Genomic DNA, 25690 nt, shown 5'->3' with positions numbered 1-25690 from the left:
TACGATAATAATTGCTATCGCTAAGGGGACTAGGCAGTCGAAAAATGGATTTTTAATTGCATTTTCCGAAAGTACTATCCTTTCTGAATAAAATGCCGCTTGGTTTACAGTAAAATTCGCTAAATTGTAGATTTGGCAGCTAAAAACGTCGAGAGGTAACCTATAGCGTCGCCTTTGTCTAGAAACTTTAAACGCGTTTTCCTCGAATATTTGTTACTCTTCATTTTTCCCTGATTGCGAACGAATTGAGGTTCAGATCGACTTGGAAGAAATTACAGGATGTGTAAAACGTGTGCCATTTCGGGGCAAACCTCTTATAGGGTCCGTAAAAATTCGAGATTTTCATAAAAAAATTAAGAAGTCACCGAGTTGAAATCCTGATGTTTTCGTGCAAAATTCAAATTTTTAAAAAGGCTTCTTGGATGTGGGTTGTTATTTTATTATAATCGTAAATATTTTTCCACGCAAAAATTACCAAATGTTCTTTAAACGTCGCTCTTTTAAGCGCAACAAGTTTTATAAAAATATATGCTTCCGTTTCTTAAAAAAAAATTCACAAATACTCGCCTCTTTTCGACCGCCTGACTAGGTACAACCCCTTAATAGCAAATCTGCCCCATGGAATTCAAACATGCACTTATGACTTAGCGAATTTTCGCAGCTCCCCCAGCCACGTGTAATCAGCAGTTAGTTCCAACCTCCACTACAGCCCCTTCAACTCCAAACTCTACCAAATTCCACGCCCCATTAAAAACCTCGTACATACATACTCCCTTGTACCCTCGAAAGCATCTCCAACCGCAGTCACCAGCGTCAACATCCTCAGCCTGCGCTCGACTGGCGTTGAGCGCCTCTAGGGTCGCTAAACCGAGCGTAGCCATCCACCTGCGTAAAATTTGCATGCGAGAAAGGAGCTGGCGCAGCCCGCGCAATTTGCCAGGGCAACGAATTCGCCGCGGTCGTGAGAAAACGCTGCTTACGCGTGAGCTGGTTGCCCGAACCGCACGCGTCTGCCGCGACTCTGTAACACGGATCGCGGGCGTCGCGCTCTGGTTCAGCCGTGGATCTCGGTGCACGCTGCAGCCTTTGCCGCGAATCCGCGAGCCGTGCAGCAATGCGGACCGTGGTCCGGGGGCTACGTGGCCGATTATTAGCAGGCTCGAACGATAAGCCTGATCGCTGGGTGTGCCCGAAGAGCGAGAAACACTTGGGAGCGATAAAGGCCAGGGGAGGAATGCCGGTCGAACCGGATGAGAGAAGAAAGGATCGAGCGCGTACGGGGACTGGTTTCACGGAACAAAGCCCGTGCAACCTGAAACGTGTCTCGAGTGCGTGTACTGCTCTCGACGCCGCGATTCCACGTAACGATACTTTCCTCCGGGGAAACTCTTAGGGGATTGTGGGAACGCAATCGATGCAATCACCCGCGAGGGGCGGAGTTCTCTTTAGTCTCGCTTGATGTTTCGCGCGTTGAAATTGCTGCGGCGTCCATTGATGCAACTGTAAGATTTTCATTTCCATTCAGAATTGATTGTAAGGTGAATTTCACAATTTCTGCTCATCTCCGTCCCCATTTCTGATCGTTTCGTATTTTTCTTATTATTATATGGGCTACTGTTTGTACTATAGATGCAAGAAAATAATTCTTAATTATTTAAATATTTACGCGAGTGTTGCACGAGCTTGGGTCAATACATACATCGATATTTTTCGTGAGCAGATATACGGATATTTAGAGCATTGTATATTTAACTAGCGTTCTCCATCTCGGCTTCGCCCGAGATATTAGCGTGACTAATTCATGTTTATTAGAATTAATATCTTTTAAGGAAATTGAGTAATTTGGAAGAAAGCTTGATTTCTTCGTAATATTTCGGAGAAGATAACATTCTTGGTATAATGATTTTCTGACATTAGGATGAATTGTTGTTGCGCATCACCTGCCGGAGCAATGATGGCAAATATTATCCATCGCTCCTATTTGAACTTCTCCTAGGCTAACATACCTAGTTAATTCCTGGATCATAATTCAATGCAACCCTTCCGGTAGCATTCGCTCTTCTAAGTCCTGGATTTACCAGTGTATCTTAATATATAAAGCAGAAAAGTGTTTGCGTGTTTCGTGGGGTTATTTTTATGCGCAACAAAAATTCATCCTAATGTCGGAAAATCATTATACCAAGAATGTTATCTTCTCCGAAATATTACGAATGCATCAAGCTGTTTTCCAAAATACTTAATTTCCTTAAAAGATATTAATAAACCTGAATTACTCACGCTAGTATCTCGGGCGAAGCCGAGTTTGGGGACGCTAGTTAAGAATATTCAGAGAATTGAGTTGCGCTAGCGATCTCAACAGAGTCCAGTAATACCTGTTGCTTTCTAAGGCCTTATCGCACAGAATTTCCCCTATCCACGGCGAAGTTCCAAAGCAGAAGCACGGGCCTCGAATTGATACAGCTCCCGTAGCGTTTAAGCCTCCGCATCTGCCAGCGTTGAGTCCCTCCCCCAAGCATAATCCACGAGCGCGTTAAACACCAGGCTATTTAAAAGTAAGAGCAAGGGATCGGGATTAATGCAAGTCTAATCCCCTCGGTTTGGTTCCGTTTAACAGCGCGCCAGGAAAATATGCAAAGCAGCTGCATTATTCATCGCGCGCTTCCTCTCCAGGTTAATCTTCTTTCGAGCTGCGTACGCTGCGAGTCGTAAAAGAGAAGGGGACTTTTACGCGCGTGGAAATGGGAGTGCGCGCAGCCGATTCTATATGTCGAGTGTTTCGGCTAGTCAAAGGAGAAAAGCCGTGCGAGCGGATGTCGCAACGGCTTCGGCCGCGGGAATCGCCGAGTCCCCGCGACTTGGTTGAAAGTTCGACTTGGCAGGGACACGCGTGTTCCCGCGCCGGGTACATTTCAAATAACGAGGCTCCCAGCAGCCTCTCCTATTTTTAGCGCCGTCGGGGAAACGTCTGTTTACAGATTCGTTTAGCGAAAGTGTCCACGCTCATTTGCAATCTGCGCAGGCAGCGGAGCGCCGCTTCTCCGCGCTCCAACGAATCCGCGGGTCTCGTCCATCCTTTTGTCGATGCTTCCCGTCCGTTTATTTTCATTTCGCGTTGCGCGGGGGTTGCTCGAGGAAGGCTAGCCTGGCTGGGAAGGCTTGAATAATGCTCGAGTAAGGTAGAAGGGTAGGTGGAAGTTGGAACGTTTCAGCCGGTGTCGGAGCAGCTGGAAGTTGGAAAAATTTGTCGGAAATTTGTTGGGAGAAGTTTCGCCCGCTCAATCATGTTATTGACATGCTCCAAGTTTCAATATCTTGTTGAGGTGTTCCAGACTTCTATCCCGGCACTATCTTCCCACTTATTGAAACGCTCCCGAGTCCCATCGGGTCCTCGTGTTTCAGCGCGATTCTCGAAGTTCCGCGGATCCTGGCACCTTGACGCGTGGCCACGTAGGACTTTGATATCCTAGCAAGATCTTGGGGCAGATGTAGCTTGACAATTGAGCACATCCAAGCAGCGCGGAATAGAGATTTGTGCTCGAGTGCATTCCTCTGTCGGTGTTTTCTGTCTGGCCAAGGGAACAGCGTAATATTTGAATATTTATAAAACACACGCTACAGGCGTCTCGAAACACCGAGCGGGGAGGCTTGGGTCTCCGCCTTGAACCGCGCAAAAGTGATCTGGTTGTTCGGTGCTCACTCGGGGCGATGCTTCTCGAGCCGCGCGGCCGTCAGAGCGACGGTGCTTGTTTGTCGTTTCGTTTAACAAACGGAAGACGCCGTTTCCGCCCGAGCCCGGCGCGGAATATTAAACAAACGGTACCGTGCCGTTCCATCGGCCGGCTGGCCGATGTTTCGTCTGGCACTGAGTTGCCTGTCGACTTCTCGTGTCCGTGACAGTTGCAGTTAAAAGCTGAAAGAGTGCCAGAGCCGCGGGACAATAACAGGGGAATATAGAAGCTTTTACCGGGACGCTGAGATAGGGAACGAACGATCGCAATATGTATCTGGTTTGCGCTCGTTTCGTTATTGGATTCCTTGATTGACGGGGCTCCGAATGAATATTCCTCCGCCAAACAGGGAGCGCGCACATTAAATCGTGAAATAATAATGGAAATGCCGCTGCACACCTTTCGCATCAAACTGTAAGGGAGTTAGAGAAGCGGTGATTTTTTTCCTTGAAAGGATAATTGGATTTGCCAGGCGGTTGGACGAGGAGGGGCAGGAACTCGGTACGCAAGGTTTAGTTATCGGATCGGGATGGAAATATACTTTCCAGTCGAACGTGGGAAACTAGAGTAGTTTCTGTGGCTGGTTCCTGCGCGAGCAGAACTGTTGATTGGCGCTGAAAGTGCGACACGTTCGTCGCCGCAATCAACCTGTTAAGATCGCGACCAGCCGGTGGCAATTTATTCCTTTACGCATTACCAATATTTGCACACAATAGGGAATTATCTAATTGTGGTGTTAACGCACAATGGAACAGTTTTATCTCCATTGAAGAAGCATTGATGCTTTCTTTGAAAAAAAAAAAATCTTTCGTCAGAGAAAACGGCGGTGCTCCGTTGTTTCTACAGTTTGCTTCAGCGTTAATTGATGAAACTGTTCGAATCGATAGCATCTAACAATTATACGCGAGATTAGTATCGATGTAATACCTGCACCCAATTAAGTTAAGTCAGGTCGTAGCTAGTAATTGTAATGTATTATTAATTGGCCGAGTAGACTCGAGTAACAAGCTGTGTTAAGCAGGGACGTGGCCCTCGTAAACGGAGAACTGTTTAAATTGAGATGGTTCAAAGCGACTTCCGTGATTTCGATCGAATGCAAGAGTAGCAGAAGCGTGGAGATAATGGAAATTAGAACAGTCCAGGGTGGCTCTCGATTATTTGCGAATACTCGTGCATTAGTAATTGATCGAACAGCCTACTGGCAGTATCAAAGTCTACTCATTAGAACCACAACGTTCAGCTGCCTCTGTCGCTTCGCTCCTTCTCTGTTTTCAGTCCACTTGAATTCTCTTTCTATTACGATCTGCTTAAATTCTATTTCTGCTCTGTTCTTTCTACTCTAATTCTGTTTCTGCTCTGTTCTTTCTACTCTATTTCTGTTCTGTTCTTTCTATTCTAATTTTATTACTACTCTGTTATTTCTACTCTAATTCTCTTTCTGATCTGTCCTTACTACGCTAATTCTATTTCTATTCTAATTTCATTATTACTCTTTTCTTTCTACTCTAATTCTATTACTACTCTCTTATTTCTACTCTAATTCTATTTCTGCTCTGTTCTGTCTACTCTAATTCTATTTCTGCTCTGATCTTTATACTCTGTTTCTATTACTACTCTTATTTCTACTCTATTTCTATTACTACTCTGTTACTTCTACTCCAATTATATTTCTGCTCTGTTCTTTCTACTCTAATTCTATTTCTGCTCTGATCTTTATACTCTGTTTCTATTACTACTCGTATTTCTACTCTATTTCTATTACTACTCTGTTACTTCTACTCCAATTATATTTCTGCTCTGTTCTTTCTACTCTAATTCTATTTCTGCTCTGATCTTTATACTCTGTTTCTATTACTAGGGGAGACCGGGGCTAAAAGTTCCGGGGGTAAGTTGTTCCGACGGCTCTATCTTCAAAATAAAAAGAGCGTTGTACTTTAAATTATTTTTTCCGTGTGAGTTGATCACGCCACTCTGTCCCCCACTTTAATAGCGTCCGCGACAGCGAATTGTGTGGTTGTAAGCAAGGACCTATTAGTCGCGTACCAGATAAGTAAAAATTTTTCTATCATTACTTTTTGGTCTATTTCAATTATTTAACGTAGATATTATAGATTGAATCGTTCTTATGGATCAAATGACATTTAAGAACATGGTGTAATAGTGTTTATCGTTTGAATACATGTATAAGCAGAATAATCTTTGAAATTGCTACATGTGTCGGTAGGGGCTAGTTGTTACCGTGACTTGGGGCACGTTGGTACCGTAAAAACTTGCCCCGCCGCAAATAGGTCTGTGAAGATAGCACCCCCAAATTCGATTATTTAAAAAAACTCAACGGCATTCGTTTGTCCTTCGTTTGCCCACGTTTGCCCATAAAATTTTTTTTTTGCCCACCCTACAAAAAAAGTTATGAATAAAATAAAAAATTTGTCTTCATCACCCACGATGAATGCATTTCAATTTTTTAAAAGAAGGATACGAATATACCCGACCTGGCCACGTTTGCCCACTCTCAGATTTCATTTGCCCACCCTCCAGAATTTAAATAAAAAATAAAAACCTCGAAAAGAAGGGTACAGGTGAAGCGATCGCGTTAAAGTTCGATTTTTCTAGAAAATATTATCAAAATCGTTCTTTCAACGATGCAGTCCGTTAGTTTAGATGTAGAAGAGATTTGCCCATGCATTAATTTCGTATGCCCACCCTCCAGAATCGAATTATTAATAAAGATAGCCAAGAAGTGCGATGCCCGTTGAAGCGATCGCGTTAAAGTTCGATTTTTCTGGAAAATAATATCAAAATCGTTTTTTCAACGATGCAGTCCGTTAGTTTAGATATAGAAGAGATTTGCCCATGCATTAATTTCGTATGCCCACCCTCCAGAATCGAATTATTAATAAAGATAGCCAAGAAGTGCGGTGCCCGTTGAAGCGATCGCGTTAAAGTTCGATTTTTCTGGAAAATAATATCAAAATCGTTCTTTCAACGATGCAGTCCGTTAGTTTAGATATAGAAGAGATTTGCCCATGCATTAATTTCGTATGTCCACCCTCCAGAATCGAATTATTAACAAAGATAGCCAAGAAGTGCGTCGTTGGAAATAATTCGAGAGTATCGCCAGACATCTGTTTACGTTTCGGCAGTGGCACTCGGCGCTGCGCCCCTTTAGTTAGGGTAGCAGCGCTGCGTGTCGTCATCGAACGTGCCGAAACGTAAACAGATGTCTGCGACACTCTCGAATTGTTTCCAACGACGCACGAAAGTCAGTCGGTCTACAGAGTTCGGGCGCAACTCTTGCGAAATCGTGCGTTCATTTACGGTTTGTGAAGTAACTGTGACATTATATTATTTTCCGTTGTGCGATATCATTGCGGTAATTAGTGAAAAATGACTAGAAAACCACTCTGGTATTATTCTGCACATGCTGCAGATGTGTGAAAAGTGTGAAGTATTCGATGAGCGATACAAATTGAAGTGGATAACATGTCACCAAACACCTTTAACCTTTACGGTAAGAACAATCCATTTTGATAATTCATTCGGAAAAAGAACGAACGGAAATGTATTCGGTTTAACGGGTACCGCACTTCTTGGCTGTCTTTATTAATAATTCGATTCTGGAGGGTGGGCATACGAAATTAATGCATGGGCAAATCTCTTCTACATCTAAACTAACGGACTGCATCGTTGAAAGAACGATTTCGATATTATTTTCCAGAAAAATCGAACTTTAACGCGATCGCTTCAACGGGCACCGCACTTCTTGGCTATCTTTATTAATAATTCAATTCTGGAGGGTGAACATACGAAATTAATGCATGGGCAAATCTCTTCTATGTCTAAACTAACGGACTGCATCGTTGAAAGAACGATTTTGATATTATTTTCCAGAAAAATCGAACTTTAACGCGATCGCTTCAACGGGCACCGCACTTCTTGGCTATCTTCATTAATAATTCGATTCTGAAGGGTGGGCATACGAAATTAATGGATGGGCAAATCTCTTCTATATCTAAACTAACGGACTGCATCGTTGAAAGAACGATTTTGATAATATTTTCGAGAATAATCGAACTTTAACGCGATCGCTTCATCTATACCCATTTTTTTCGCGGTTTTTATTTTTTATTTAAATTCTGGAGGGTGGGCAAATGAAATCTGAGAGTGAGCAAACGTGGTCAGGTCGGGTACATTCGTATCCTTCTATTAAAAAATTGAAATGCATTCATGATGGGTGATGAAGACAATTTTTTTATTTTGTTCATAACTCTTTTTTGGAGGGTGGTCAAACGAAAATTTTTGATGGGCAAACGTGGGCAAACGATGGACAAACGAATGCCGTTGAGTTTTTCCAAAATTTCGAATTTGGGGGTGCTATCTTCACAGACCTGCCGCAAATGTATAAATTGTTTCCGCTGTGCTTTAAGATGCGAACATATGAATGAAAGGCGGAAAGGGACACGACTTCGATCGAAGATATGCGTAAAGATAAATAAAAACTGTCGCTTTTGGTTTTCTTTTAAAGATAATACATTTTTGTTGGTCCGAACCTTCATAAATAACCATTATTATTAAAATTCTGCTTTATTTCATTAGAAGGCAACTCTTATATCATAGTAACAACTTACCCCAATGCGATAACAACTTGCCCCATATAGGGGTAAGAAGTTCCGCTTCGATCAGCCACAAATAAATTACTTTCTATGGGAAACCTATTACAATATATTAAACACAAGCTTAAAATCAGAAGATATAATAAATTTAACAAGAAATTAGTCAATAGTGAAGAGAATAACTACATTATTTTCCAGTCATTTTTTATGTTTTATCGAAATCGGAACTTTTAGCCCCGGCCTCCCCTACTCTTATTTCTACTCTATTTCTATTACTACTCTGTTATTTCTACTCTAATTCTATTTCTGCTCTGATCTGTCTACTCTATTTCTATTACTACTCTCTTATTTCTACTCTAATTCTATTTTTGCTCTGTTCTTTCTACTCTAATTCTATTTCTGCTCTGTTTTGTCTACTCTGATTCTATTTCTGTTCTAATCTCTCTACTCTATTCCTATTACTGCTTTCATCTTTCTTCTCTAATTCAATTTTAACTCTGTTCTTTCTACTCCAATTCTATTTCTGTCCCACTCCACTCGACTGCTATTCCCATTCTTATTCTACTCTATTCTACTCGAATTCTTCTGTCCCTCTATCTACTCTATTCTACCCCTATTGTACCCACCCAATTCTATTCGATTCTAATTGCTAAAACTACCCATTCCATCGCGTTAAAAGTGCAATAAGTCACGACACCAGTCTCTTTCACGGGCTGACGAGCGTTTCGAAGCGTTCCGTTCGCGCGATAGACCATTAGAAAGTCGAGCCACTTGGGCACGAGTAAGCAGCTCGACGTGGCGCACGGTTAACAGAGAATTTCGTAAGAAACCGCGGGAAAGGGATTTGAGGCCTCCGACGAGCAGCTGCGGGACCTGGTAACACGAACTTTTCAGCCATCGAACAGGCCGCGGAATGCACTTGTGCAAGTTTTTTTTCCCCTCCCTGCTTTTCAACCTCGTCCGAGCAGCAGACTACCGAATGTAACGCCACCGGCCTCATCGATGTCAGGGACGATGTTCAAGCGAACAGGAATTAATCGTAATTAAGTGATCTGCCCTGGGTAATCAAGGCTCACTCGCTTTCGAAGGGGAAATCGCTTTCGTTATACTCACTTGTTCATTCGCGGGGGTTCGTTTCACTTTCTGCGTTCAGTTGATTCATTTCGTGGCGAGTTTTCTCTGATATCAATCGTGTCGATCGCGCGGCGAGACAATAGAATCGCGTTTCCACCGTGCCTGTCGTTTCGTTGATGCGCAAACGATGGTCCCAGAACCGATGTATCTCGTTTTTATAGAAGTCGGGGTTTATTTCACTAAAAGATCGCGGGTCGCTGCGTACTCGCTGACTTGTTTCACACGCAGAGGAATATTTTTCACGAAGCACGTGCTGCGGAGATGATTTGCCTGCACGAGCGTAATTGCCGTGTCAATTTGGCTCTCGACTAACCGAATATTTGCGTTTGACGGTTAATCGTCGATTCTCGCAAAAGACATTTGACTCTGGCAACGTTCTGACCTGCCAAGAATGCTCGTCGCGTAGACCGGTTCAGTCTTGGCGAAGTTTAAGGCACGTAGCGTAAAACGCTCGAGAAACTAGAGAAGTCAGAGAAGAGCTTTGATGAAGGAGCTTCAGGGGATCAAGTTTTCTTCGACATTCGGTGGTCATTTGAGCCGTTTTGGAGCAGGATTCTCAATGAAAGCGAAACATGAAAAGCCCAGTCGTAGTACCGACGTAAAAATTATTTATTTATTTATTTAAACGCGACATCCCCATTGAACGTACAATGATAACACAAAAAGAAAATTACATAACAGTCTATCAGTTTGATTCACAATTTAAACAGTTAATCGTGTCAACAGCTGTACACGCAAGAAGTCATATGAGCAAGAGAACAGATCAATGTCATCCACGAGAGAATTCGCAAGTAACATGGCTCTATTCAGCGGGTCAATTGAGTAATGCCTATACCGCGGCAGCTTGGTATCAAATAAGGGACGAATCCCCAGGTCTCTAGTAGGCGCTTTAAGGCACGCAAGCCCCGCCAGATCCGAGCAATCGAATAGATTCTTAATAACCTTTGTGAGAGATGCTCTGCAACAGAAATTCGCCTAACTCCAGGAACCACGAATTCTTCCACTTTAACGAGCATCCAGTGGTATCGCAGCAAGCAATAATTACCTCGTCCCCCCGAATCGAAGAAGAAGCCAATTTCCTCGCGGCAGCTGCATGCATCCAGGAGAGATCCTCCTCGAGTGTCTCCTGCCGAATCGAATTTTCGGTCACGTTCCTGGGCTCGCCCCCCAGGAATATCGAGGCGCCCTTTTCTCGTGCTTCGAACGAGATTTGCCCAACTATCGCGTCAGCGGCGCGACGAAGGACGATCCCGATTGGAAACGGCGCCGGTTTCGATATTCGTCGCGCGGATTAGGATCGACCACGGCATCCCAATGCGCCCCCGTTATACAATCGATGCGCCAGGCCATTTATCGACCTGCACCGCCATCCACGGCGGGACAATTCCTCGGGAATTGACGCCCGATCGACTTATTAGGCGGCCCATTTCCGGCCAGTGTCCTTTCGTTTCCTCTCGACCCTGTGGCTGACTAACGAGCTCGCCCAATCCGTGGCCTTCGTGCCTCGATCCCTTTCGGGCCTCGATCCAGCTCGATCGAGCGGCCATCAGTCTCTTGGGCGAGATACTCGAATTATTAATTACGTGGGCCATTGGGAAACCAGTTAAATTCTAGGTAAGATGGGAGATATTTAGAATAATAATAATAAATGACTTTATTGCACCATTACAATTAAAATTATAATGGCGAGTAGGCGAGGTTCAGCATTTTAACTGCTGCTCTACAACCTACCCTAAAAAGTTGTTGGGAGATAAAATTTATTATATTATTTTATTTTATTTTATGTTATTATTTTATATATATATTTTATAACTTTCTCTTATTTTTTATCTTTCTATGTAATAATGGCAATATTTTTGTATCTCTGTACACTAAAGGGTTTCCCGTTAATAATAATAATAATAATAAAAAAAGGAAAGAAAACAAATAGACTAACATTAAATACAATAAAATAACTGGGAACCAGATAAGAATAAGAAAAAGCCATTTACATAGGGGACCGCGAGAGGATGAAAGAACGAGCACTCAGCTTAAATGAAGCAAACGATGACAGAGAACGTATATTAGACGGAATGAGGTTGTAATAATAGGAAGATATGTAGGAGAAGGACGCAGTGAATTTACAAGAGCGGTGGTCAGGCACAGACAAATCAAAACAGCGCGCAGTGGTTCGAGTATACTACATGCTAGCTGGACAAAATTATTTTTTGGCGGTATTGAATTTATATGGGGTTGAAATTGTTAAAAACAAACCTGATTCGTATCACAGCTTCTTATTTCACTAAATATATCAATAAAATAGAAATATGACTAATTCGATAAAAGAAAAAGAACAAAACGATAGTATTGCACTTTAACTATAATTATCCATCTCTGCTTCATCTATTTGCTGGGAGGTTTAGGGATGCGAGTGATCTATGAGCGGGGATGATTCGGAGTTCCGTTGAATCCAACTTGGAAGCGTAGCGCAAGGTGTCTGGTATTCCGTGAAAGTAAGAGTTCTGCAGCTTTGCTTTCGCCTGGAGATGATTTCGTTGTGTAATAATTGCAGGGTTATTAGTACGCGTAAGGAATAGAAGGTAGCAGATCGTAAGCCTGATTAATAGAAGAATAGAGGAGGAAGATATTTCTAGACCCGGCTAGATAGGCGCTGTATTCCTAGTGGCGATTATTACCTTCCTTTAATTAGCCTGTCCTCGCGTCGGCCGAGAGCGTTGTTAGTTTTCAGCGGCGTTCAAGGCCCCTTCCTAGATCCGTCGGGCCAGCTGGATCGATCGTTCATCGACAGAAGGTCAGCGTCCTCGTTTGAGGCCACTTTTCGAAGCGGAAGTCTCGCTTTCGAGCGTGAAATGCGCCGCGAATACGAGATCGGAATTCGCTCCCCGTGTTCCCCCCGCTCCTGGAAACGAATCACAGAGAGACTGCAACCACGGACTTCTTGCCCCCGTGGCACGGAAACTGAATTGCAGCCACCGTTTCCCAACTTTCCTCCGCTCTCAGGATACATTCTCCAACACTCCGATTACGATTTATCCCCTTCGGTCCTTATCGAATTCACAAACCAAGTCACTCGATCCGCCAACCGGGAACAACTTACCTACCAATCTCACTAAGTAATTTTCATATGGCCGTGAAGAAACTTCGTCGAGTCTCTCGCCTGCTTTGCTCGATACATTTCTAGTCAACCAACATAAAGCAACAACTGCAAACATTTATTCCAGCACCCACAGAATTTTTACAGAAATTTAATTGATTAAGCGATTAGTACCTATCCGATCTATTTTGGCCAAGATAGTGAGCTATATTTTTGTAACAGATTAATTTTGCAGTAAATACTTCCGGCACTGTCAATCCAATCCAAACTCAGACCTAACTCCTTCTGCAAATAGATGGTTACAGCACAATAAGGACAATAGTAACAATGTTCGAGATTGTTGCAAGTGGGCCACACAAAGAGAAACAGCAATTCCCCTTTAGTCGCCCCCTTGCTTCATGAAAGAAGTAATTCACGCTTCCTAGTGGACCCCATTTCATGCATCATCACTAGTGCAGAGCTATTCAGAAATGCAGCGGGACGTGCCGTGGACGGTAGCTGGCCTTTCCCTCAGCGAGCGTGTACCAAGTGTTTCCGCTAATTACTGGGGTGCGTGTCACACTAGGGTGGCTCTTATTTTTGACTTTTGAATTTTCTACGGGGCGTCCTCCAGGATAGTTACAAATAATTAGAAAAAAATCCGTGTAAAGTTTGAGCTCGATCGGATAACGGGGAAGGGTGTCCCTGGGCCCTTGAATGTTTCCTGAAAATTTGGGACCGAAATTCACAAAAATATCGAAATATGAAACTCTATATCTTAGATATTTTTGCGAATTTCGGTCCCAAATTTCCAGGAAACATTCATGACATATCAAACACTGAAAATAAGATTTTTTTTTATCTTTTTCGCATATTTCGGTATATGCCCCCCTCCTAAATGTTTAAAAAATAGTCCTCGAAAATAAAAATTGCATTTTTTTGTTCTCCTTCATAAATAAAAAGTGTTCTAGAAGAGCGTTTAAACTTTCAAAATTTTAGGAAATAAAGTTTTTTTGTTTTTAATTTTTCGGACTTTTTTCGAAAACCGTTTGTCACGCGAGAAAAAGTAATAAAACATAAAATATGCTTCTTGTCCGGATCTACAACTTTTGTTTCACATATTTTTTAATTTAATCAATAACTTGGAAGATATTATATAAAATCGACTTCGCGAACTGTTACATAATGATTTAAATGTTTAGGGGCCCAGGGGCACCCTTTCCCGTTATCTGATCGAGGTCAAACTTTACACGGATTTTTTTTTAGTTATTTGGAACTATTCTGAAGGGTGCCCCGATGAAAATCTTGAAAACAATTTTTACCAAGAGGAAATAAGAGCCACCCTGTATCGCGAAGCTTCTCGTGTGACGTTCAGACACGGGAGATTCATATTTCGAGAGGAATCTTGTTTCGAAATGATAGGCCAAGCCTGGTGCCCCGTGGAAACTATTCCTGTAGCCACAGAAAACGGGGAAAGACGAACGATATCGATGAAAAAGTAAGACCAGAGGTTTATAGAACGATCGTACACAGACGACACTTAACGAAATGTATTTTTAACGATGAAAGAAGTCGATTTTAATTATTGGAGCTTAGTCACCGTTTCGTTCAGTCTTATTAGGTGTAGAGAAAGTAGGCCGTTAGGAAATCTTCGAGCTTGAAGGTGTTCAAGGTGGTGAGCAAAATTTATTTAACAGAGTATCTTCATATAGATTTTTTTCACCTTCTGTACCCTTTTTTACTTATTTATTGATTTATTTATTTACAGGAAGAGTCCATTAAGTGTCGAAGTATCTCTGGCCTTAGAAGCACCGTCTAATTGATAGAAACTATAACAGTTCCCCATGACAAACTTTCTTTTTTATTCACTCTCCCTCTTAATGGACTCTTCCCGTAAATACATCAATCAATAAATAACTAAAAAAAAAGCTACAGAAAGTGAGAAAAAAAATCCACCTCGAACTTGAAAGTCGAGATGTTCTCAGCGAGTTCCCCGCAAGTTCCAGATTCCTAGACTCACCTTTCGCATCCTCGATTTCTCGCTGGCCGCCACTCTTCCATATCTCCACTCATTTGAATCGATAACTCGTCGACGATCCGCCGATTAGCAAGAACGCGAGGTAAAACTCTTCCAGCTGCTCGCAGAGTCGCTGATTTATCGTCGAATAAAGCGTCGCGTATCGCGAGAGGATCGCCGTGGATCCCAAGGATCCCCGTACGCAGAAACAGCACTGGTTGCGCGACTGTTCCACGAGGACCGGTGTTCTACCCGTGTTTCCTGATGCGTGGGCGGGCATGATCACCTGAAACAAAGAGGGGTGTGTGTGGGGGGGGGAGGGATATTCTTTATTGCAAACGAATTGCTTTCGCGACTGGATACGCGCGAGTGCAATAAAGCGTGACTGGAATGATAAAAGCCGTAGACGATCGATCGGGCACCACCTCCCACGACGGACAATCGGAATAAATGGCATAAATCGATAGCTGCGTTGCGTAGAAACGTGTCTGCGCGCGTGCACTAAAGCCGGCGATAAAAGTGCTCCCTGGCGGTAATGGCCGAGGAGGAGAGACGATCGTGGGGGGTGTTTTTAAACGGCGAAGCCTACTTTTTTTTCTATGGCCTCGAACAAAGGCAGGCCTGCGCTGCGTTGGTTGATTCACAGGACGGCGTTGTCTTCCCTCGTGAGCCGGCATGAACGGCGAGATAGATGGCTGGACCGCCGAGCTTATATCGTCTGGAAACTTCGCGGATAGTTCCCTTTTGTGTCGTACGAGGTTTTAATTAAAATTTGGCTCTAGCTTGACCTGGATCGAGTGACGTTAACGGCTCTGCTCCTTTCTTTTTAATCTACACGTCGGCGCTATTTGATGCTTTGGTAGAGGATGTGGCTCTTGTTGAGCAGGCTCGTGGTATTTCGAGAATAGTAAAGAATTAACACGAATGGAGAAGATAAGGGTACACTGTGGATGTTAGTAGATCGCCAGCAGACAGTAATTTGCATAAGACACCGCTGAAGGAACGCTAGAAATTGCGTTGAGGTGGTAGGCAGCTGGAAACGATCGAAGGTATTCAACAGAGGATGTCTGCGTTTCCATCAAAATTCCAGCGCGGCAGGAAGCGTTCAATGTGCTTCATCGTTCTCGCTAGACGCGGTATAGAATGCTTGTTGGCGACTATACCCCGCTACGACCGGATCCATTCACTTGATTTAGCGCGGCGGTACAGTCACGGGGCGGCCACGTTTCAGCCGCGACCCGCTCGAATATCCCGTGCACCGCGAACGGGGGTCGAGCAATATTTTATCGAGCTGCAACCAGGACGCGACTAGATCGCCCGTTGTAAATCAACGGTAAAACGCGCGGGGCTCCTTCTCTTATCTGCTTTCGACGCGCCCGCGTCAGCCTCCTCTCTCAAGTGTGTTAGGAAGGCGTGGCCGAATAGCTGAAATACGACCTAAACGATTACGAGCCACCAACATCGCCATAAATTCCATATAATTCGTTCTTTTATAGAAGATTGGAATTTTCCCGCGTTATCAAAGCCAGCCAATTCTCGGGGACTGATAGCTTGCATCCTGGGGAAGCTCGAGGTGCTTCCCTCCAAACTGTGTACCTTGGTCGCCCTGATTATCGCGCGAAGCATTTAGCTGTGCTACAGTATGTACCCAGTTCGGTTCCCCAGACTTCGGCGGTCTTGTTGATGCCAAAGAAAATTCAATGCTGGGGGGATTGCAAACTCTCCCAAGCAAAGCTGAAGGTACCCGGGACCAAACTTCTCCGACACGGCTGAATGTAATCCGTTGTCTCGTATCCGGTAGACTGCTAAACAAATACTTGCACGTATCCGAAGGGAACTTCGCCACCGTTTCACCGGTGATATTCGCGCCGCGTTTAGTTCTTTAAACCTGCCATTGGTTTCCCCCCGGATAACTCATCGTTCAGCAACGTCGGGTCCCAAGCGTCGGTGGTACAGCAGCCGGTGGAAACGTCTGCTGGGAAGCCCGTGACGCGCAGGTGTCGCTGGGCAATTTCGCAACGGCGCCCGTGTTGACTCACCTGCGAACACAGCCACGGTACACGGCCACCTTTCTCTCTTCCGATGGAAGTCGAATCGCAATACTCTTTGCGCCTTCTCTGGAAACCAGTTTCGAGCTCGCCTCGGAACGAACCAGCCTCGCGATTACCGCTGCAATCGAACGACGCCGATGCACCCGCGACGCCACGCGCTATCGCCTCCCCGCGTCTGTCCAGAACGCTCGATGATAAACGCCCGCGGTCTGAGCGGTCGAGTTAGTTAACCCGTGGAACAAGGAAATCCTGGCAATCGCGCTGGTGTTTTACAGTTTCGTTCACCTTGCGCCGGGGGCCTCTTCAGGAGGAATATTTCTGCGATTCTTCATTGATGTTCCAGATGTTGATTCGAAACGAATAGAGGATGGTAGGGAGCGTTGGTATATGAAAAGTACCCCCAAAGCAAATTGAACTTTGTTTGCGGCAATCGATAGGTTCCTTTAAGAAAACTGTTTCTGCCAAGTTTCAACCCGATACTCCTAGTACTAGGGTAGTTACAGGGTGAAACGTAATTTACAGTTTAAGCTCCATTACTTTTGTTCTGTTGAATAGAAACTTATACAAAAAATCAGAGGCCTTCTGCCCATTGATACACGAGTCTGTGAATTTTTTCAGAATTTTCAGCGGCAAAACCGAATTTTATAAAATTAAAAAATATTAAAAATCACGATTTCAAAGTGAAATTTTCCAATTATAATATTTATATTTTTACAGTTTTGGCGTCTTTGTGTGGTCATTGATGTCTAATTTTTTCAGATTTTTCGAAAGGGTGGGACGCAGTCGCAAAAATCAAAAACTGATATTTCTTACCTTCCATACGTGTTATATGCAATTCTAAATACTTTCACATGTTTTAAATGAGTCAATGTAATTAATCTGATAGGATTTTACCGTTGATAAGGGTGAAGTTTTACCTAATTGCGTGTATAAGTGATATCAGTGCATAATAAGTGTCACCTCGATCGTTCTTGGCAGATTCTTGAATTCCCTTCCTGCAAATAATGTCATATAAATAATAGGTTTTCATTATCAGATACTACTGCATTCATTAAAGAAGTTACTGAATTCTAGTCAATGAATTTTGCCTTCGATAATTTCGATTTGCAGCGCAAGTAACGCGATGTTTGTAATTTAATCTTCGTCGCTATCATCATTTACTACAGGATTTATCTGTTCGTTACTAAATATTTTGCTAAGTATCTCTGCGGGCCTTATAATTTGTGCAAGATACCGAGCATGCGATAAATAATATATTATCACTGCTACATGCGAACAACATCCAATAGTACGGCTCCCATTTGCACACTCACAGACATGACGCTTGATTCCAGAGCAAGAACGGTCGTGGTGAGACTTATTACATACTGACAACACTTTTACACGCAATTAGATAAAACTTCACCCTTATCAACGGTAAAATGCTATCGGATTAATTGCATCGACTCGTTTGAAACATATGAAAGTATTTAGAATTACATACAACGCGTATGGAAGGTACGAAATATCAGAGTTTTGATTTTTGCGACTGCGTTCCACCCTTTCGAAAAATCTGAAAAAATTAGACATCAATGAACATACAAAGGCGCCAAAACTGTAAAAATATAAATGTTGTAATTTGAAATTTTAACTTTGAAAACCTTATTTTTCACGTTTTTCTGAAAAGTTGTCAGCTACTGATACATGGTCAACTACTGGTGCCTTTACCGTAAATCTAAATATGTAATGGAAATACTCGCGAGAGGTTAGATTTTTGAAAATAGGGTGAAGATCGCCTCGAATATATTTTCACCCTCTTTCACCGTTCGACAGGGTATTCTTCGGGACCGCTGTCGAATTGTTCTGCAAAAATACTCGCTAGATGAAGTCCACGTCACGCGTACTCGGTAGTTTAAAACAGCAACGAAACTCAAAATTTCGGCCGGACAGATCGATAGAGAATTTAATTGCGAAGAATTTAAAAAAAAAATCGTCAAGTTTTCTGAAAAATTACGACCTGTAGGGTGACTTGAACAAACAATGTCATGTACCACTGTGCGGCTGCCAAATTACTCGCTGCAGTATTAATCGCGCCGGGCTTCTGTGCATAAACCAGCCACGCGTTCTCCCTTTACTGTGGCCAAGAATTGCCCACGCAACAGTTGAAACTGCTTCGTAACGCTGATGCATGGCTACATTCTCGCGTGTTTGCGTGTGGTCCACAAGCGAGGTTTCGTCAGATGGGAATAAAGAAATTGTCATGCGCAATAATTGAAAAGGTAGCTTGTTTCTTTGTTCGTTTACTCTCGTGTTTAAGAATCGCTTGCATCGGACGGTATGTACTTACAAGGGAACATATCGAACCCGCACACGCAGATTTCGATGAGACTCTGCAGATATGCAGACTCCTGAAAAAGATTTGACACGCAAGGGAGAGTAGGGGAATTGCGAACGCGGGGTAAACCCGAACCCAGCGATATTCGCTGGTTTCGCTTGTCCTGTTCCCCCGCGATAATGTTACATGATGTAATAAGTAATTAGCTATGTTTAGTACTAAGGGGACTGTCACGACGGAAGGCTACGCGCACGAAGATAAGGGTTGTGAAATGTTTTCGTAACTTTTCTTATAATTTTACGCTAGAGTATTTTCAGTCTATAGTGCATTAAAACTATACTACCCAACAAAGTATAATTTTTTCGTAGTTCGGTTACTTAATTCTAAATACAATCATCTGATTACTCTGTATATGTACATGTTCGTATTTGGTTTATTTTAAATTTCTTAACTTCTGTCCATTTGGGTTAATTACGAACAGCGTGTTTGGAGTTATTACGGACGATTGCATCTACCCCTTTTTCTTAACATTTCGAAGTTTTTTGTGTCCAGTACCCAGAAATTATATTAGAAAGAATGTGGTGTTTGAGAGTTTTAGCGCAATTATTTGCGTCGCCGAGGCGAGGCGATCAGTTGATGGAGAGAGAGTGTGTGGTGGAGAGAATCCGTGAGAGAGAGAGAGAATGCGTAGAGCGATGCGTTGCCACGGTTGCCAGAAAAACGGTGGTCTCGATTCGCGAGAAGCGAGACGACACATCAGTTTCCTTTGTTATTCACTTCTTATATTATATTCTTTTAATAAATATCTTTTATTTTATCTTACAAGAATATACATACATATTCGTTGAATGATATTGAGATACCCGTGAAACAGGTATGAATCCTCGGCCGACCGCAGCAATTTGAGGTCCGCGCCCCGCAGTCCAGGGTGAAAATGTGAAATACTCATTTCAGCGTATTAAGAAATTCTTTATTCTTTATCGCATCGATATGGAAGTGACGCCGATGGATTCCTGGTGTTTTCCCAATGAAAACCATGCCAAATGTCATGTAAATCGGACTATTTTCAACGAAGTTAGCTTGAAATTATGCCAATCAATTTTTCATATGATTTCCATCATTATCGTCCGAAATGCGTCGTTCTTGGTGTCAGTTTCATCGGCGAAACATAAGGAATCGATTGGCGTCGTTTTCGTAAAGATCTGATGAGAAATGCGGAACTTCGAATATTTCTCACTTCTTAAAATGCACTCCAACCCCTGCGAGGGTCGAAAGCCATAAAATTTGGCGGCATCTCTTTGACAGACGCACCGAGAGAATTACCCTGCAGAACCTTGAGTGGATCGCAACGAACGGCGTTTCTCCCCGAAAACCCACGTCCTCCTAGTATTTTCGTTTGAAGCCTCGGAACGATTTCCTCGCCAGTCAAATTCATTATTTATACATCCCGCGGCCGCGTACTCGCGACAGCTTCTTATCGATCCCAGCATTTCCCCACGTATTTACAGCCGTGCGGAATATCGTCGCTCGATCCTTGCACGTGATTCGCATACAGCCCTGCGTCGAATTTCGGTGATGCATCTTCTCCCCTTATCCCCTCGCTAACGCCACAGCTCCGCTAATTGCAATCTCACTCGAACGCCGCAGAACCAAAGGCATTTAAACCACTCCCCTCGTTTATCCGTCCTCGGCGCTACGCTGTCTTCTAGTGCCGATTATTCCGCAGATTCGCCGGGCAGGCTGCCAGACGCGACACGTTCGCGCTTCCCAAAATACAGATCCCACATCTGCGGCGATTCTCTGCCGTAAGTTCCCCGACGTTGTTCGCGCGGCAGGTAAACTCGCTGCCGGTGTCGTCTCCGCCGATGGCTGACACGCGAGAAATTGCAGGATCGATAGCGGCATCCGTTACGAGGGGATCCGTGGACCAGAAATACGCGTCGGCCTCGGGATCGTTCCGCGCGGAAATAGAAGCTAACGCTCGCTCGGGTGCAGATCCGCGGTAACGAGTGAACTCGTCAGGGCACCGGGGGCGGGGCGGGGTCGGTAATCGAATTAAATCGTCGAGAGCAATTAGCGATCAGGGGTGCCGTCGCGACGGAGCGGATGCACCGTTTCGATTCCACCGAATCGACTTGCAAGCTCCGCTGTGCACTGGCTTCGCGAGTGGCGCCGGTGGATTCTTGAGGCCGCGAGATATCGAATATTATATTTTAACCTACCTAAGGACCTTGAAGCTCTAACGCCCAGGAAGCAAATATCCCTGGAGTTGCGAGTTGAGCGACGATACCCAAGGGAGTTACCGGCTTCGCCCCTCGCTGCTTTTACATCACTGCATCTCTGCGAGCGCCACGCATACCGTCGAGCTTCCGGATATGCCCTGAACGCGAAATGCCACCCCTGATCCTAGTCTCCCGTGGGATTATGCAGATAGCATCGTGTTTATTTTGCGGCTAGAGGAGCCCATTTGGTCGAGTGAAAAATTGATACTCCAAGGATTATGGAACTGTAGCTAGGCATCCGTGCCGCTGTAGATGTAACCTGCAGCGTGGCGAGGTTTTCGGTGGTTAAGGGTACTAGGCAGTCGTTCCTGTCTAAAATGCAGCATTTCTGTTTCAATTAATTGCAAAGAAATCAATTGAAACTGAGACTTGTTCTTTGGCACGAAGTTTATTAACATCATAAGCTTTAAAAAAAATTGTTTGTGGAGTAAAAAATGTGCATTATATATCACGCTACAGATGGATCATTAAAAAGGCTTTTTAAAAAAAGTTTCTTTTGTTTTGCAGTGATAACTCAGAAACGGAGGTTCCAATCGATTCAAAGCAAATTCGGGGATCTTCACAAAATGTGTAGTTTCGGATCAAACCTAAATAAAAGTTAATGAAAACTCTTATTCTTTATGAAAATAAACTGAAACTCCATTGAGACCTCATTGATGAGGTTTCACCATCCGCGAAGCCCCAAAAGGTGAGGTCGTAGTTTATTTTCATAAAGAATAAGAGTTTTCATTAACTTTAATTTAGGTCTGGCCCGAAACCACACATTTTGTGAAGATGCTCGAATTTGTTTTGAATCGATTGGAACCCCCGTTTTTGAGCTATCACTGCAAAACAAAAGAAACTTTTTCTCAAAACGCCTATTTAATGATCCATCTGTAGCGTCATATACAATGCACATTTTTGACTCCACAAACAATTTTTTTTAAAGCTTATAATGTTAATAAACTTCATGCCGAAGAACAAGTCTCAGTCTCAATTGGTTTCTTTGTAATTAATTGAAACAGAAATGCTTGATTTTAGACAGGAACGACTGCCTAGTACCCTTAAGGGAGTTTACGAGAGGTATCCGACTACCATACAGTGCTAATGCCACTAGGTGACGCGCCGAGCCTCGAATCTAGTAACTCGAGGGAAGTTGCAATCAAGCAAGGGAGAGCCTTCCAATGTCTAAAGGACCCGTGTGCTTTCAGCCTTCCAGGAAAGCAGATACACGAATAAAATGCACGAGTGTCTCGAAGAGAATGTTGCTGTCGCGTTTCGATGTTACCGGCTTACGTAAGACGGCCGTTTTTCAATGCTGGAAAGTTGAACTGCTTGTTAGTGTCAGAACAGCGACGACATATTTACCTGCAGCCCATTAGTCCTTTATTCGCGCTAACTGCCATTACGGTGGCGCTTTTTACACGCCAGTTTTAGTTTACTTTACGTTACATTTATTCGTTACTCGAAGCTCGGAGAAAAATGAACGCCCCCGTGTGAGATGTTTCTATATCCACTCACCTTTGCTCGCTCACGCCTCTCGCGCCAGTAATAGCTGTTCATTTTTCTCCGACAGACACCCTTGCCAATTTATTAATTCCGTTCGATTTTGCCCCAAGCATTTTGGCACGTAGATGCATGTAACTCACCGCCGTTGTTTTTGGATTGTTTGTTGCACCCTAGGTCCAGGCGAATGTCGCAGGATGTCACGCATTCGAGATCCACCGAGAATCTCACAGCATCCTACTTCAGGTACGTGAAACGGAGAGTTTATATCGAATGGCCGACCGATAGTCCACAAGTACGATTAAACGTCGCTCAACTATATCGGGCAAGCTCTTTTATTGGATTCACTTTAGAATCACACCTACTGCCCGCAATCCACAATAACGTTCCAGAAGCTATCTTTTAGATTAATAAATTGAGTGATAGGCGGAGCGTTGGAAACTCGTTTAAGGGGTCATGCTCAGTCAGCAGGCCGAAAAAAGGGTGGTCTTTGAAAATTTTTTACTCATAAGCTATAACAGATTTCTCAAAAAATCTTTTTTCCTTTTAAGGATTGCATCTAGTACCGTACATTGTAATTTTTTCATTTAAAAATATTTATCATTAACTGAGTTATTGTCTATCACTCGAAAGTTCTCTAAAAAAAAAGGCTTCTGTGGTGACCACTGCTGCTCGAAAGTCGATCATCTGAAATAAAAAATTCAAAAGAATTTACTTATTATATTATATTATCTAGTATTTGAACGAAGGATTTTTGGAAATATTGATTTGGAAAAAAATGGCTGATGTTTAAAGTAAAAGTTTCAATTTTTATCGTAAATCGTGCCTGATTTTCGTCAATTAAAAGAAAACTAAGCACCGGATAAAAAAATCCTTCGTTCAAATACTAGATAATATAATATAATAAGTAAATTCCTTTGAATATTTTATTTTAGATGATCGACTTTCGAGCAGCAGTGGTCATCGCAGAAGCCTTTTTTTAGAGAACCTTCGAGTGATGGACAATAACTTAGTTATTAGTAAACATTTTTAAATGAAAAAATTACGATGCACGGTACTAGATGCAATCCTTAAAAGGAAAAAAGATTTTTTGAGAAATGTGTCATAGGTTTTGAGTAAAAAATTTCCAAAGACCACCCTTTTTATCGGCCTCCTGACTGAAAATGACCCCTTAAACCAGAGTACTTAGCGCAGTACGAAGTGTCACCTGCTACAGCATCGGATTATTGGTTCACGCCTCGTGCTCCTCCATTCATGAAAAATACGCTTTTTAGTCCCTCCTACATGGCTATTTCATTCACGGACGCCGGCCCCCATTGTCGTTCCCTATCTCCGTCGGCCATTCGTCCGTGGATTCGGCTTGTTGAGTTCATTTAAAGCTCGCATGGTTCGTTGCATCGTGAAATTACATCGTGTCACGGCTCACTGGCCTCGCTTTTGCAAAGACGAGTATAATGCAAGTAATACCACGTTTAACGCGTTCGCCTTGCCTTGTTTTCTTCTTCTTTTTTTTTTCTTTCGCGTTCCCCGCCGTCTGTGGTATCAATTCGTCTTTACAAACTCGAAGCCGTACCCTTTAGCCGGAGGGCAAGGGTACACGGAGAGAGTTTCGCCCGTGGTTTCGATTGCTGATCGATCGTTTCCTTTCGCAGGAGCAAGAGCCGCAGCGTGGATCACGGATTCACGACGCCTTTCGATTTGGATTCTTTGCGGAACAAGGTCGAAGGACGCTTCGAGTCCGTCGACAAGCTCTCCAAGGGTGAGTGATTTCTAACAATTTGAACCCCATATAAACCCAATACCACGAAAAAATAATTTCGTCCAGCTAGCGCGTAGTATACTCGAACCACTGTGCGCAGTCGGGAAATTATTCTACCACTCAATCCGTCGTTCCTTTTTTTTCAAACAGGCACTACGATCTTATAACCGCCTGGTGGTTACATTTACCTAATAAGAGTAATCCCTACTTGAGGTGAACGAATGAGAAATTCGATATAACAAATTCCTCTTTCAATCTCTACTTCATAAATGTGAATTTAGTAAATTTGAAATTGAAATCAATATAAGTAAATACGAAAAACCCCTAATGATTTAAAAATAAATAGAGTTTATAAAAAAAATTAAGAATGTATAATCACAGCATATAATAAGTGGAGAAATATTGATTACATTCGAAGCAAAGAAGTACAGGGAATATGAATAATATTCATTAAAAAAAGCATAACATTGATATTTCTTTATATTTTTTTAATTTCTCAAAATAGGGCCAATCACTGTCAGTTGGCCAACCACTCTACTCTTTACCCCTAATTAGTAATTACACTGTGTTATGTCTCATGGAATAAAAAACTAATGAGCTTCTATATTAAGAAGGGATATCGTCTCTTTTGCTGGTGACAAGACGTCCGGAAAGCACCATTAAACTCGATTCGAATGCCCGCGAAATTCGCACGCGGAAGTTCGGACGGACAGCTTCACAGAGGCTGGCCTGACCGTGTGGATCACGATCCAGAGACCGCGCGAAGGTCTGTCCCCGGCGATCTAAGCAGCTGAGCATCGCCCGGCGCGCAACCTTACTCGCGCGAATCACATTGACTTACTTTCTTAAAGTGGCACAAACGCCAGGTTTGATCGATCGCTTCGCGCGCTCCTCTAATCAGCATTCCTCGCGCGATTTATCCGCCAATTTTCCCGCCGCTCTTCCATCGGCGGTCTCGTCTATTCTATAAATTACAAACTGGTCGCCGGTGCTTGTTATTTTTAACTCACTTGCTGTTGTCACTTGAACGCGTCGATGCGAGTCCGCGCCGCACGCAACGCTATCGAGTTTCCATTAAAAAGATTTTAACGAACCTCCCCGGTTATCCGAAAAATTTTAACGAACCCTTGGTTCGCCCTGGTACCGCCGCGACGCGACTTTTACTTCAGCATGTGAGCTTTGCCGGATGAGCGAGTAATTGGGGCACGCTGAATCAAACGAAAATGGTCAAGGT

General features: G+C 43.3%; 1 protein-coding gene across 11 annotated transcripts in view; it reads left to right on the top strand.

Moving 5' to 3' along the window:
- Positions 1 to 25690, top strand: part of Mtd (TLD domain-containing protein mustard) — a 186224-nt gene that overhangs the window by 96248 nt on the left and 64286 nt on the right. For 7 of the 11 annotated variants that reach the window (XM_076810644.1, XM_076810642.1, XM_076810636.1 and 4 more), the window contains exons 2-3: positions 22875 to 22943; positions 24350 to 24456. In XM_076810644.1, the coding sequence (XP_076666759.1) occupies positions 22875 to 22943; positions 24350 to 24456 (176 nt within the window). The remainder of the gene's footprint in view (positions 1 to 22874; positions 22944 to 24349; positions 24457 to 25690) is intronic. The other 4 variants (XM_076810646.1, XM_076810643.1, XM_076810650.1 and 1 more) reach the window with 1 other exon arrangement.

This window comes from Andrena cerasifolii, chromosome 4 (assembly GCF_050908995.1).
Source record: "Andrena cerasifolii isolate SP2316 chromosome 4, iyAndCera1_principal, whole genome shotgun sequence".
Classification (NCBI taxonomy): domain Eukaryota; kingdom Metazoa; phylum Arthropoda; class Insecta; order Hymenoptera; family Andrenidae; genus Andrena; species Andrena cerasifolii.
Note: the sequence above shows the minus strand (reverse complement) of the source record. Positions and strands in the feature narration are given on the sequence as shown.